This window comes from Botryllus schlosseri, chromosome 5, assembly GCF_051294905.1.
Source record: "Botryllus schlosseri isolate E-star chromosome 5, Bs_hap1, whole genome shotgun sequence".
Taxonomy (NCBI): domain Eukaryota; kingdom Metazoa; phylum Chordata; class Ascidiacea; order Stolidobranchia; family Styelidae; genus Botryllus; species Botryllus schlosseri.
This window is the reverse complement of record NC_137240.1, coordinates 711,283-726,889: the sequence shown is the minus strand read 5'-3', so window position 1 is coordinate 726,889 and position 15,607 is coordinate 711,283. Positions and strand designations below refer to the sequence as shown.

At 37.9% G+C, this 15,607-nt stretch overlaps 2 protein-coding genes across 2 annotated transcripts in view; both read right to left on the bottom strand.

The window, feature by feature from the left end:
- Nucleotides 1-11,808, bottom strand: part of LOC145438526 (uncharacterized) — a 58,455-nt gene extending 46,647 nt beyond the window's left edge. The window contains exons 1-2 of the mRNA XM_080315858.1: nt 11,643-11,808; nt 11,435-11,566 (exon numbers count right to left, since the gene is read on the bottom strand). Coding sequence (XP_080171984.1) covers nt 11,435-11,566; nt 11,643-11,730 — 220 coding nt within the window. The 5' untranslated portion in view covers nt 11,731-11,808. The remainder of the gene's footprint in view (nt 1-11,434; nt 11,567-11,642) is intronic.
- Nucleotides 11,809-14,252: 2,444 nt separating this feature from the next.
- On the bottom strand, nt 14,253-15,367 carry LOC145438523 (uncharacterized). Its single transcript, XM_080315856.1, has 4 exons — nt 15,092-15,367; nt 14,738-15,029; nt 14,516-14,678; nt 14,253-14,453 (listed from the first exon to the last, which is right to left on the bottom strand). The coding sequence occupies exons 2-4, from the start codon at nt 14,903-14,905 to the stop codon at nt 14,302-14,304; spliced, it is 483 nt and encodes a 160-aa protein (XP_080171982.1). The 5' UTR covers nt 14,906-15,029; nt 15,092-15,367; the 3' UTR covers nt 14,253-14,301.
- Between the last annotated feature and the right edge of the window lie 240 nt (nt 15,368-15,607).

The window sequence follows — 15,607 nt, the reverse complement described above, 5'->3', positions numbered from 1 at the left end:
TGGTAAATGTTATGACAGCAACAAACTTTTCAGTACCAATGTTATTAACATATTAAGCTGTAAACTATGTGTGTCTGAAATGTTATTGATAGGAAAATTACTCCACCTTGGTAAAAATCACTCTGCGTGTCGCGGATATCAGAAAATATTTCCAGTAACCAAGACTAAAGATGAAACGACAATATCGGTATTATTACATTCAGCAATCAGTACAATTATTAAAATCTATCGTTTGCGATAAACAGCACTAAAGATGTAATAATTCCAGTATTCATACATTGAACATCCGATACAAAATGCTTTATTATCCCGATTCCCAACGGGTAATTGAAACGACTAAGTGTAGAATCAGTATATCACAATATCGTTACTATTGAATCCAACGATTTATTGTCGGAATTTGTGACAGAGAATTGAGACATATGCACTTTACAGAGTATGAAAATATCACTTTGAGTATCGAGTACCGTTCGAAGCTAGCGATCAATTCTTAATCATTTCAGTAACTCCCCATTGTGCGTGCTAACTGTAAAATATCGCGAGGTTATACACTCTAAGACTTTGATTATTGTAAAAGTAAATTGTGATATGTTTGTTAGATGCATCCAATTCAACTAGAAGTGTCTAGTGCCCAACACTCGTAATATCAAAAAAGTACTTGCTACACTGTTATTTGCTAAACGTGTTTTGCATTGTTGTTCATTTCTAGTATTGATTGAAATCATTCTTGAACCGTCAAATAATAATTCCCGACATGAAACCAAGCCGCTGAAAGTCGTTACCATCACGAAGATACAATGTGTACGATGTTTGTCAAATGTGTCCTACCTGGCCAACAGAAAACAATTTTCACTAGCTTGGTAATGAAACCGAAGTCTCCATTCGATATTTTGTTTGTGTCAAATACATTACAATGAACACATTTGCGTGGTTGAGCTTTACATCATCAAGCTGTTATTTGTAAATCAAGATTTCGGTAAACTTGTAAATGTATCGTTTAACTAACCGACATTTAGTGATTGGGGAACATACCAAACGATACACATCCATCTCCGAAATACTGCGTTGATCTTAATTTCCATCATCGTGATAAGCGAAGTATATTTGTTTTGAATTCATAACAATAGGCTTTTCTATGATATGATAAATTCTTGACAAGTTCTGCTTAGAAGATTGGTTGCATATCACGAAAAATAATATACCACACATATTATTACTGTTACTCCATTCATCGGTATTTTTTCCGTTGTCGATTTTCAAACGAGTAAAATTTATTACTTGAGTTGCTCTGCTTACTATATTTAAATGTACACTCACCCGTCTTTCAACAACAAACAATGTTAAAAAAGTATGCAATCAAACACAACAAGTTTTACGATACTAATTATTATCCCACATAACCCATTTCTTACCGAAGACATATGAAATATATTCATGTTACACGAAAATATTCGCTCATGCTACAAACCTGTACAATGATTGGTGGTGCTTTCAAACTGTTTCGATACCTCAAGAACTCTATTGTCTGAATGGTTGTTCATGTATCGTAATAATCAAGTAGTTCAACACAATTGTGGTATCCATACGAGTTTAGTTAACACAATTTACGACACCGAGGTCGCGTCATCTTTCGTAAGACAACAAACCAAGGCTTCAGGATATGTCCATGTCATAGCAATAAATCATAGCTACTCCAACAACAGAGTGCATATGTTTTCTAGTTACGGTGCTTACATCTTACACACAAATCAATCTACTTTGCTAACGAAAAGTGGTGAGTCATCGTATGGTTGTCCTCACAACTAAAACATACTATCATACAAAATGGTCGTTATAGTTTGCACACCAACGGTACATCGTACAAGTAACAAGTCTCGAGAATCCAGTTATTCAAAAAACGTGAAAGTATTTCTACACCAAGTCGTTATGTTGACGAAAGCGTATATTGTAATATCATGATCGATTTGCATTCGTTGGTCACAAACTGTCACTACTCTGAATAATTCTTTTTCACTCAAACACAAACGCATACTTGTCACCATTCGTTTTCATCAAGCACGAGTTCAAGAAACTTACTTACTACGACATGAATTTTTATTTTTATGTTGTGTAAATAGGTAATAATTAATTCAAGTAACACTATATCAACATCATCGAGTTGTGCTAATAGATTTACATGTGGTCTTGTGGTTTTCGTCGGGACATACAGCACGAACTAACTGTAGACTCCTCTCTGTTGTACAGCTACTCGGTAATCGAAATGCATTAACATGTAAACAACGATCTTGTTTCGCCACACCAAAAATATGTTCACTGTCGCGATACTCCGCACAAGACGTGCATAGCCTTTTCACACTCGTAATAGTATACCGACGTCAAGCGATAACGTTTAACAAGACCAACGACACTGAACCAACGACGTTTACCTATGTAAAATTACCACTTTCACTTGCCAGTCCATCGTTTACCTGACTAAACATATTATTTTCCTTTGGAGATCTGACGTTTACCCAGAGTAAGAAACCATTTTCACTTGTAAATATTTTTTTTCCTCGGCTAACAAACCTTTTTTCACTTGGAAATATATTTTTTCTCTGGGTAACAAACCTTTTTCACTTGGAAATATATTTTTTCTCTGGTTAACAAACCTTTTTCACTTGGAAATATATTTTTTCTCTGGGCAACAAACCTTTTTCACTTGGAAATATATTTTTTCCCCAGGTAACAAACCTTTTTCCCTGAGCAACAAACCATTTTCACTTGTGGGTCCGTCGTTTACCCGAGTAAAAATATCATTTTCCTTTGGAGATCCGGCGTTTACCCAGTGTAACAATACATTTTCACTTGGAAAAATACTTTTACCTAGAGTAACTAATCATTTTTTCCTGGGGTAACAAACCCTCTTCGTCTGGAAACTATCATTTAACTGAGAAACAAACCATTTTCACTTGGAAATACATTTTTTCCCTGGGTAACAATACCATTTTCGTTTTGAAGACTGACAACCATACCGGCCAATTTGATATTTTTTAATATTGTTACAACGGACAGTGACAAAATATACACCAACAACGACTCCGATACATTTGTGTAATCGCATACTCACTTGTTCTGATGCATCCTATCAAAATCGACGGTTAGCCACACACACACACACAATAACAATGCGCTATTTCGATATGACCGCGATGTCCGGGTTCGTGCTTTAGATTTTCCAGAACCAATCCGTCTAAAGTTGCAATCCCCCGCCTTTGTTAACTGGTTGATACACGGATAACAATCTTCGGAAAATGTAGGAACGCATACTACCCATCGTGCTAACGATTCCAGGTTACTTGTGATTAATTTCCTTACTCACCCTATACAGATTATACGTACAGCGATATGTAGCGGTAATCGGTTTGGTCAATACATATCGCCCCATTCAGTATGGAATTACAAACCCAATACAGGTCAGGTCATAACCGGATCCGGATATTCAATGCAAAGCGATAAAGCAGAACCAATGACCAAATGTAATTAAACATGTAGATTCACAACCCTTGATTTTTTTCGTGAAAAATGACAATACATATCGAATATATATTTTACGACGGTTCAACCCTACCAAGTATTCACGTAAATGTGGTTTATGACATTACATACAATGTATCAAGGTTGGGTGTTTATGCACACATCGGTATGACCCATAGACAACATCATCATACCCTCCAGGACTTCGTTATTGCATCGTGAGGTCAATAAAATCAATCGGGGGGCATAGACGACAGAAGGTTTGGAGATCCAATGTCAAATTCAGACAAACAAACGGATATATTTGTCCATCTTGGTTATTCACTCAACTACCATTGGTGCTCTCGATACAGCGAACGGTACAGTATGCAACGCATATCATTAGAGTGATATATCCACAGGTAAATATGGGGCCTGGCCACAATAATTGTACGACGCCGACAAATCGATGCACGCAAGGTGTGGTTGATAATAATTGTTTCATGTGTCAAAGAGACAGCACTCTCTCGTAAAGGTTGGCAGATCCCACAGAAACACACTTTGGATTACATTATCAAATCGATTTTAAACTTAAACCGAATCACTGGTTTTGAGAGTAGTGATATCCGATTTTTCGAATATTCATATCGACTTAGTGAACGATCGGTAACGACACTTATCATAAACATTATGAATATTAGTAATTCCAGTCGTATCTATCTTGTGTTGTTACAAGTTGCTAAAACCATCGAGTGAATCAGTGAACGGATAGTAATCTGGGTTAAATCTCGATACAATTATTGTGGCCAGGCCCCATATTTACCTGTGGATATATCACTCTAATGATATGCGTTGCATACTGTACCGTTCGCTGTATCGAGAGCACCAATGGTAGTTGAGTGAATAACCAAGATGGACAAATATATCCGTTTGTTTGTCTGAATTTGACATTGGATCTCCAAACCTTCTGTCGTCTATGCCCCCCGATTGATTTTATTGACCTCACGATGCAATAACGAAGTCCTGGAGGGTATGATGATGTTGTCTATGGGTCATACCGATGTGTGCATAAACACCCAACCTTGATACATTGTATGTAATGTCATAAACCACATTTACGTGAATACTTGGTAGGGTTGAACCGTCGTAAAATATATATTCGATATGTATTGTCATTTTTCACGAAAAAAATCAAGGGTTGTGAATCTACATGTTTAATTACATTTGGTCATTGGTTCTGCTTTATCGCTTTGCATTGAATATCCGGATCCGGTTATGACCTGACCTGTATTGGGTTTGTAATTCCATACTGAATGGGGCGATATGTATTGACCAAACCGATTACCGCTACATATCGCTGTACGTATAATCTGTATAGGGTGAGTAAGGAAATTAATCACAAGTAACCTGGAATCGTTAGCACGATGGGTAGTATGCGTTCCTACATTTTCCGAAGATTGTTATCCGTGTATCAACCAGTTAACAAAGGCGGGGGATTGCAACTTTAGACGGATTGGTTCTGGAAAATCTAAAGCACGAACCCGGACATCGCGGTCATATCGAAATAGCGCATTGTTATTGTGTGTGTGTGTGTGGCTAACCGTCGATTTTGATGGGATGCATCAGAACAAGTGAGTATGCGATTACACAAATGTATCGGAGTCGTTGTTGGTGTATATTTTGTCACTGTCCGTTGTAACAATATTAAAAAATATCAAATTGGCCGGTATGGTTGTCAGTCTTCAAAACGAAAATGGTATTGTTACCCAGGGAAAAAATGTATTTCCAAGTGAAAATGGTTTGTTTCTCAGTTAAATGATAGTTTCCAGACGAAGAGGGTTTGTTACCCCAGGAAAAAATGATTAGTTACTCTAGGTAAAAGTATTTTTCCAAGTGAAAATGTATTGTTACACTGGGTAAACGCCGGATCTCCAAAGGAAAATGATATTTTTACTCGGGTAAACGACGGACCCACAAGTGAAAATGGTTTGTTGCTCAGGGAAAAAGGTTTGTTACCTGGGGAAAAAATATATTTCCAAGTGAAAAAGGTTTGTTGCCCAGAGAAAATATATATTTCCAAGTGAAAAAGGTTTGTTAACCAGAGAAAAAATATATTTCCAAGTGAAAAAGGTTTGTTACCCAGAGAAAAAATATATTTCCAAGTGAAAAAAGGTTTGTTAGCCGAGGAAAAAAAATATTTACAAGTGAAAATGGTTTCTTACTCTGGGTAAACGTCAGATCTCCAAAGGAAAATAATATGTTTAGTCAGGTAAACGATGGACTGGCAAGTGAAAGTGGTAATTTTACATAGGTAAACGTCGTTGGTTCAGTGTCGTTGGTCTTGTTAAACGTTATCGCTTGACGTCGGTATACTATTACGAGTGTGAAAAGGCTATGCACGTCTTGTGCGGAGTATCGCGACAGTGAACATATTTTTGGTGTGACGAAACAAGATCGTTGTTTACATGTTAATGCATTTCGATTACCGAGTAGCTGTACAACAGAGAGGAGTCTACAGTTAGTTCGTGCTGTATGTCCCGACGAAAACCACAAGACCACATGTAAATCTATTAGCACAACTCGATGATGTTGATATAGTGTTACTTGAATTAATTATTACCTATTTACACAACATAAAAATAAAAATTCATGTCGTAGTAAGTAAGTTTCTTGAACTCGTGCTTGATGAAAACGAATGGTGACAAGTATGCGTTTGTGTTTGAGTGAAAAAGAATTATTCAGAGTAGTGACAGTTTGTGACCAACGAATGCAAATCGATCATGATATTACAATATACGCTTTCGTCAACATAACGACTTGGTGTAGAAATACTTTCACGTTTTTTGAATAACTGGATTCTCGAGACTTGTTACTTGTACGATGTACCGTTGGTGTGCAAACTATAACGACCATTTTGTATGATAGTATGTTTTAGTTGTGAGGACAACCATACGATGACTCACCACTTTTCGTTAGCAAAGTAGATTGATTTGTGTGTAAGATGTAAGCACCGTAACTAGAAAACATATGCACTCTGTTGTTGGAGTAGCTATGATTTATTGCTATGACATGGACATATCCTGAAGCCTTGGTTTGTTGTCTTACGAAAGATGACGCGACCTCGGTGTCGTAAATTGTGTTAACTAAACTCGTATGGATACCACAATTGTGTTGAACTACTTGATTATTACGATACATGAACAACCATTCAGACAATAGAGTTCTTGAGGTATCGAAACAGTTTGAAAGCACCACCAATCATTGTACAGGTTTGTAGCATGAGCGAATATTTTCGTGTAACATGAATATATTTCATATGTCTTCGGTAAGAAATGGGTTATGTGGGATAATAATTAGTATCGTAAAACTTGTTGTGTTTGATTGCATACTTTTTTAACATTGTTTGTTGTTGAAAGACGGGTGAGTGTACATTTAAATATAGTAAGCAGAGCAACTCAAGTAATAAATTTTACTCGTTTGAAAATCGACAACGGAAAAAATACCGATGAATGGAGTAACAGTAATAATATGTGTGGTATATTATTTTTCGTGATATGCAACCAATCTTCTAAGCAGAACTTGTCAAGAATTTATCATATCATAGAAAAGCCTATTGTTATGAATTCAAAACAAATATACTTCGCTTATCACGATGATGGAAATTAAGATCAACGCAGTATTTCGGAGATGGATGTGTATCGTTTGGTATGTTCCCCAATCACTAAATGTCGGTTAGTTAAACGATACATTTACAAGTTTACCGAAATCTTGATTTACAAATAACAGCTTGATGATGTAAAGCTCAACCACGCAAATGTGTTCATTGTAATGTATTTGACACAAACAAAATATCGAATGGAGACTTCGGTTTCATTACCAAGCTAGTGAAAATTGTTTTCTGTTGGCCAGGTAGGACACATTTGACAAACATCGTACACATTGTATCTTCGTGATGGTAACGACTTTCAGCGGCTTGGTTTCATGTCGGGAATTATTATTTGACGGTTCAAGAATGATTTCAATCAATACTAGAAATGAACAACAATGCAAAACACGTTTAGCAAATAACAGTGTAGCAAGTACTTTTTTGATATTACGAGTGTTGGGCACTAGACACTTCTAGTTGAATTGGATGCATCTAACAAACATATCACAATTTACTTTTACAATAATCAAAGTCTTAGAGTGTATAACCTCGCGATATTTTACAGTTAGCACGCACAATGGGGAGTTACTGAAATGATTAAGAATTGATCGCTAGCTTCGAACGGTACTCGATACTCAAAGTGATATTTTCATACTCTGTAAAGTGCATATGTCTCAATTCTCTGTCACAAATTCCGACAATAAATCGTTGGATTCAATAGTAACGATATTGTGATATACTGATTCTACACTTAGTCGTTTCAATTACCCGTTGGGAATCGGGATAATAAAGCATTTTGTATCGGATGTTCAATGTATGAATACTGGAATTATTACATCTTTAGTGCTGTTTATCGCAAACGATAGATTTTAATAATTGTACTGATTGCTGAATGTAATAATACCGATATTGTCGTTTCATCTTTAGTCTTGGTTACTGGAAATATTTTCTGATATCCGCGACACGCAGAGTGATTTTTACCAAGGTGGAGTAATTTTCCTATCAATAACATTTCAGACACACATAGTTTACAGCTTAATATGTTAATAACATTGGTACTGAAAAGTTTGTTGCTGTCATAACATTTACCACAACGCCGGGTTTAATTAACGCAAATAATTTAATAATAATGTAATGATCAATGTGTCAATCCTTATGTTTACATCATGATAATTTTTGATATAACACCTGTGTTCGTTTGTAAGAAACTACGATGGTCAGACTGTCAAATCTCGTATACTCAAACATATTATGTTAATCTCAAGTCGCCGACACTGAGAAGTAATTACTTTTGTCTTTCAAAATATACCGAGTAGTAATTAGTTTGTCTTGCAGAATAAACCGCGTAGTAATTCCTTTATCTTACAGAATAGTAACGACTTTTCAAGTTGAATAAAAAAGACACGTAGGGATATGAATACAACCAAGCTTGTTATGGATTTTAGGTTTTAGTGATTGTATGGATTCGTGTATGTTTGGTTGTTTTTCGTATTGATACTGTTTGAGTTGGTCGGTTAACGGATTTACTTGACAATGTTTTCGTGGTTGATTCTTTGAATATGGTAAGATGGTAAGATGTCGAGACGTAATACTATTTCGTTAACTCAATTACAACAAAACATAACCAGCATTCAAATAATCCGTAAGCTACGAGTGGATTTAAAACTTGATGCTGTTTTGTGGTTAACACAAGTCAGTGGTCATATTTGTGTTGATTTCAGGAATGATCATGACGAGTTGGTCGGGTAAATTAGTGGTAGTAACTATATGACCGTACAGAGTTGCTGACATTCAAACATCTTTTACGCTGTAATATACGTATTTTATTGTGATAAATTATTTCTCAGTTATTGTTCAGAGATTCAAATCTCGTATACTCAAAATATAATATGTTTATGTCAAGTCATTTATGTGTCGATTAGTAAATAGCTTACTTTGTCTTCAGAATAGTAACGACCTTTACAATTGAATAAAAAAGACCGATCATACGAATACAACCAGGATGAATTAATTCAAATTTGTGAGTTGCAGTGGTATAATCAAGTAAGTGAAACTAGATTTTTAACACTTGTTAATGTTGTAAATTATTCTTTTGAGTATGGTAAGATGTTAAAATGTCGCTTTGACAAACGAAAAGTCGGATCGCGAATAGAGTTGCAATGTTCCATTACTTGTTTCAAATCAATGTGCGTATAATATCAATATGGGACTGTGGGAAAGTTGATAGTCATGTTTGTCAATCCTATTTCAATTCACACTACGCCAAAGTCAAAATATTTCGTTTCGGATTATCTCAATTTACCTATAGAACATCTCGCGAATGGATTCCGACACCGTACTATAACTAGATCGCTATGTCTGATGCATTATCGCGTCACCGACGTAGGATTTTACAATTATTTCACACCTTTTTTGAATAAGCGTCAACTTCACAGAGGATTAGGGTTGGGGCAGAAATAAGTGAAAATTTGTCGGTATTCGAATCACCGTCTACGCCGGCTCTGTTATTCGTTACTTATTAAATTTTACCAGTGAAATCCGGTTCTGTGACAAACTAAGTACCAAAATAGTATCTTGTGAGTGATTGGAATGTATGTAACAGCAAGTCGCGAAAGATGGTTATGTCCGAGACAATATCTTGTCGGCGATCGCGGGGTTTGCAACCTATTTCACACCTTTTTGAAGTGTTAGTTTGTGAACGCGGCTATTGTTGGTATCACCGTCTACGCCGGTTATGTGACAAACTTATTACCAAAATATTACTTGTGCGTGATTCCTATCTTTGTAACATCAAACCACGAGAGATGACTATTCTGATGTGCTATCTTGTGAGTGGTCGTAGGAAATATTTCACACCTTTTTGGAGTGTTAGTATGTGAACGCGGCTGTTGTTGGTATTCGAATCGCTGTCCACGCCGGCTCTGTGGTAAACTAAATAGCAAAACATTACCATGCGACTGATTCGAAAATTGCGCTATCGCGGTGAAGTCACGACTGTGAACAGCAGGCTATTCTATAGGTGCGAAACAGCGGTATACAAGGTGCGAATAATCCGATCTGAAAGTACTATTCAGGTTACGTAGGAATCAATAGCGAGGAAAGACTTAGAACACGGTCGGTCATTTGTCGCGACTAAACTACATCATATATAATAATTTACGATATACACATTAACAAAGGTTCATTCACATGACTATTTATTTGATACATATTCAACACCGCGCGAGAGATGCCTGAAAGGGCGATTCACGGTCGCACCCATAAGAACACATGGTGAGTCACCACAGAACCCGTAAGAATACACGACAGGCGAATCGCCGCCACCGTTTATAGTAAAAAAGGCGAGTCACGACTCCGAGTTTTCAATACGAGTCACCGCCCCAGCCTATACCCAAAAGTACGAATCACGACCCCGAGTTTTCAATACGAGTCACCGCCCCAGCCTATACCCAAAAGTACGAATGACGACCGCGTCCATAAGAACCCATTACGAATCGCGGCCCCGAGGGGGGTCTGAAAGTACGAGTCGCCACCCCCGGTTTCAATACGAATCGCCACCCCGCCATAAGAGCCCCTGCCACCCCCAGAGCGATCTATATAACTACTGCCAGCCCTATACTCATAGTATGCTATGCATATAATTGCATAAGCAATGCAGAGATCACGTGTCGGTGCATATGCCGCAAAAACATCGAGGACAAAAATATACAATGTCATACTCCTAGTTGTACCATCATAGTGTTCCAACGGCGACAAAAAGCCCAGAAAATAGACCCGATGAAAGAGCGCATTCACAAAGAAAGGAAAGAGTCGCGGAATAGATACTAACATCGAAAAAGGAACTGTGACATCGGGCACTAGGTAGGGTTACCAATGTTACCATACGTGCTCTTTTAAGAGGATTTGTCCTCTTTTTTGAAAGTGTCCTCGGATGACGCCCAAATGTCCTCTTTTTAAGAATATTGATTAAATATAGGGACAAATACGACTGAGATACAGTAAATCAGCACTGAAGTAACTCTCCGGCGACTATTTCGGGAGCTGAGCCGGAAAGTTGACCTTTTTTTGTCAACCAACGGTCAACAGACGACGTTCAGTCAGGTATATTTGTGTGTGAAGTGCAGTATTACGGTGTAAGTTCAGCGTCAGTATACAATCAATACACCTACCCCTACCGTAACTAAACTAGCGCATCATATTACGGTACTCGGAAACATTGGCTCACTCGAATCGCTGTCTCTATAACCCAACCAAATACTAGCCGTTATAGCAGAATGAATGAATAAATATACTAACCGGTCATGCGGCATCCCCACCGACCCTTCGAGTCACAAGTGCACTTTTTCAACCCTTTTATACTCGTCCATTCCGATTCCTCCGTCCACGACTCTCCAACATGACGGATAACTCCATTGACATGGCAGTAATCTAAGACAGAAATGCAGCGGTCGTATATCCTATCGTAGGCTTGCATCGAATCGAATTGCAAATAAAATCTCCGTACTCGCTTGGACATGGCTTATACTGATCCGTGATATCGTACAAATAGCAATAATCCAATACATCCGCAATAGAGGTCGGACGCTCTCCATCTTCTAGCGCGATTGTTAGATATACCAATTCCTCATCCTCTACAAACAACTTATTTACTGTTTGAGATTCTACATTCTACTTCCTCCGAGCAAGGAGCTCGGATTTTGAACAACATCGGTCGCCCGCGGCAGACGTTGTAAACATGACGCGACGAGCAAATATCCTTCGTCAAGATGATAGCGCGGATGTATCATAGTAATTATAGAAGGACAAGTTGTTGCATTAAAATCTTGAGAAAGTTGCACTAAAAAGTTGCATTTATATTTTTTTAGAATTATTAGGGTATGAGATGCTCATGAGGTTCCGTTGTATAACACAGATTTGCATGGTGTCTGCTTGTTCCGTTTGTTTCTTCGCTATTCAATCGATCATGCATACATTTTATGTTCTTTAGGTTTGAAACCTACATTACGCACCCCAAAGGTCCGCAAACTTGACTCAAGGCATTGTAGCCAAACTCATTGTTGGCCACTTTAGCAAAATATATAGCCTGAAAAGGTGACCAAGTGATATTGGAATTTTCGGCGGTCTTACCTGGGCAGTGGGCACCTATCAAATGACCCAGGTAACACGGCCACTTGGGGACAACAAGGGACCAACGCGGGTCGAAAGCAGGTGACCGCGAGGGAAACCACCTGGTAACCACAAAATTGTGGCGGCTATATCTGTCGGTATTAGGCGGGGTACCACTTGGGTGCCCCACGATGCCGGATAGGTGCCACATCCCGCCGCCGCAATCCACCACTAGCCCTGTCTCCCACTTCTGTACTATCTCATCCACCCATATCATACCCCGAAACCTAATACAACAACATCTATTCACACAGTCATCGGGCAAATCAGTATATTGCAAAATTTATACATGCAGAGAAACTGTACAGTTGGCGATAGTGAGTAGTAACAGATAAACAAAGATGTATGGGTCACGGCAGAACATTAAACCCTTGTCTTTGTGGTGTTGCACGTTTGCTTGAAAAATTTGAGTGATCCACAAGTAATTCGAGGCAGTAATTTGAGGCAGCGATGAAAAAATTATCAAAATTGGCAAGACTTGAAAAAGAAGCAATTACCGCAATCTAGCAAAAGAATACCAAAAGACATGGCAAGAATATGTACAAAGGCAGTGTCACATGAAGCAAGGTAATGCATGATAAAGAAATTGGAAAACCATGTGCAAAAAGGCATCACATACAGCAAGGAATAGAATGATAAAAAACATGGCAAGGATATGAACATAAATCATTATTATATGAAGCAGTGATCAATTGAAATCGGTTACCGTAGTCACTCAATATGCAAGTCAAACTTGATTACGTCAAGGCATGACATTAATTAAAATCTGAAGAGGCAGCAGGTACGAGATCAGTTTTGGAATGTGAAGAGTTTGCAATGGGTAGTGGGCAATTCCTCTTTACCCTCAACAGTGCAAAGATGTTCATTATCAATTTGTGTTCTATGCCTAGGGAATTTCTGGGTGCGAATAATTTTGAATGCAACACACACATTCCCAAATTTTTCAACTTAACACGTGGACAACAACAATAGGATAATGTCGCAAAGGATAATGTCGTTCTATGTCAGGCAGATATTAAAACTAACAAGACGAGCCAACTTCAAATTCCACAATTCAACATAACGATAGACGTATGTTATTAGTTTCACAGCAGATACGCGGAATTTCTCCGTGCAAATAAATAAGCATCAACATCGGCTACAGAAAACCATCCAATATATTCAATGTAACATTCGTACAGCGTACATTTGGGAGGTTTCCATCAAGATATGACTCGGCAAGGAAATTACACGACTGCACTCACCTACTCTTTCAGAATTCTTCAATAGGTTTTGCCTGCTTGCACCACTTACTCAAGCAACTATGTGTAGACTACTCCAACTTCTACTTGAACACTGTGAACAGTTTACGAAAAACTGACAACTTATTCTTTACAATTAGGATTTTGAAAGGTGGCTAGTAGTTTCAGGATAAGTTTGTTCAAACAACAGCATGAAAAAGCCTCTTTATCTATAGTGGACGCATAAATTAGTCATTTTGAATTAGCCTCCTCGATTAACTGCTTAAGTATGGAATCCATTGAAAAAAGTCTACTCTCTGATACTACTCAATTCATTTTGTACTTCCACCTGAAATAGTTTTTACATGTCTTGGAAATTGCTCCTTCTACTTCAAATTTGGTAATGCATAACTCCTACTTGAGCACCTCCGGCAATATTTCAATGTCTTGGTATATCCTGGCACAGAAACGTCCAGAGTGCAATAGCCACACAGCCGAGGTAGCTTGGGTTGGCAGAAAAATTTGAATTTTTTTTTTTTTTTTGCATTTTCAGGCAAATTTAAAATTTTCAAACTCTACGAAAGCCGCGAAAATTGGTTGGAATGAAATCAAATTTGGTGTGCGTCGTTTTTTAAGGCAACCTAACGATTTAATCAAGTAACCAGCAAGATTCCGGAAAAAAAGTTATTTTTGAACAGCCCTAGTGCTCACAGTTAAATGAAACGATTGATATTATGAATACGCCGCGCTTTTTTGGTTGAAGGTAACCCCAATGCTTCAGATCGTGGCATTGTGGCGCTCTTGACTCCTCTTTTGTCCGTACCTTGAACCGCCGGCACGATCTCTGGAGTTCTGAAGCCATTTTCGAATGGAGCTTTCAACGTCCTTTTCGGTGCATTCTTTTGTGGCCAAGTTCATCTTGACTGCAGCTGTTCAAGATAAATCAGTCCATAACTGAATAAAATACTTCAAATTCTATCGAGCAACATACCAAAAACACTATTAAAAATTACTGTATCTTTCAGACAGATTTTGTCATCCTTTCTTCTGAAGACACTGCAGCAATTTGCAAATTCATTTTTCATTAGTCTTGGCATTGTCCGCCTTATGAATTCGTCAGTCGTATTTCCACCAACACTGATTAGAGCCTTCACCTATAAGAAAGTGCAGATTAGTACGCGCCTGCACCTTAATTGGCAGGGGTATTTTTTACAATTTGTTCAAATACTCCAGAATCACTTTTTACAAGCTGATCCATCTGTTTGAGTTCCTCGCCATCTTTAATTGGAAACGCGGCAGGGAGTTCTGTAGGCAGAGACACTTTGAAGTGTGGCAGAATCAAGTCCATGTTTCTTTCTGTTTTGTAAACACTTTTTGACATTTGCTTGATGTCTTGTTGAAAGTTAGACCCATGGTTTTCAATGTAGCTTTCAATGTAGCTTGCAATCTAGCATCCATGGCTCGCAATGCAACATCCATGCTGGCTTGCAATTGAGCTGATATGCCTGTAAGATAAAAATGATAGTTTTAATTTTTTATATACTGGGAAAATAAAAATCATACACACCGCGACTGTGATTTGGAGTGGATTTGACGGAGGTTGCTATATCCTCACCAATGTCAATTTCACTGTCATCGAGAGATTTATCTGGTTCGCCATCCAAGCAGTCGGGCACGTCCTCCCCAGCGTCTATTTCATCGTCGTTGAGAGAGTGGAGCGATTGATTGCTTTGTCCGTTTATGCTGGTAGGCTTTTTGACTGAGAAACCTAAAATACAGCAAGACTGTAGAAAAAATGAACTATAATTAGATCGTCACCAATTTCGACTGATTCCAAATTCATATTTTTCCCATGGTGCCAATAAAGCTGTCCTAAAATACTTTATTTCATACTAATTTACAAATCAAATAATGAAAATACTGTCTAGCAATAACTATAATATCCTTCAAGTAAAATAGTTGTCGGCACCGGCGACATTCACAAAATAGATGAGCGAAAAATGACTTTGTGCGACAATTTCGTAGTACGAATGTATCAAGTAGATAACAAGAAATATGGATGATGGCAAATGAGAAAGCGTGT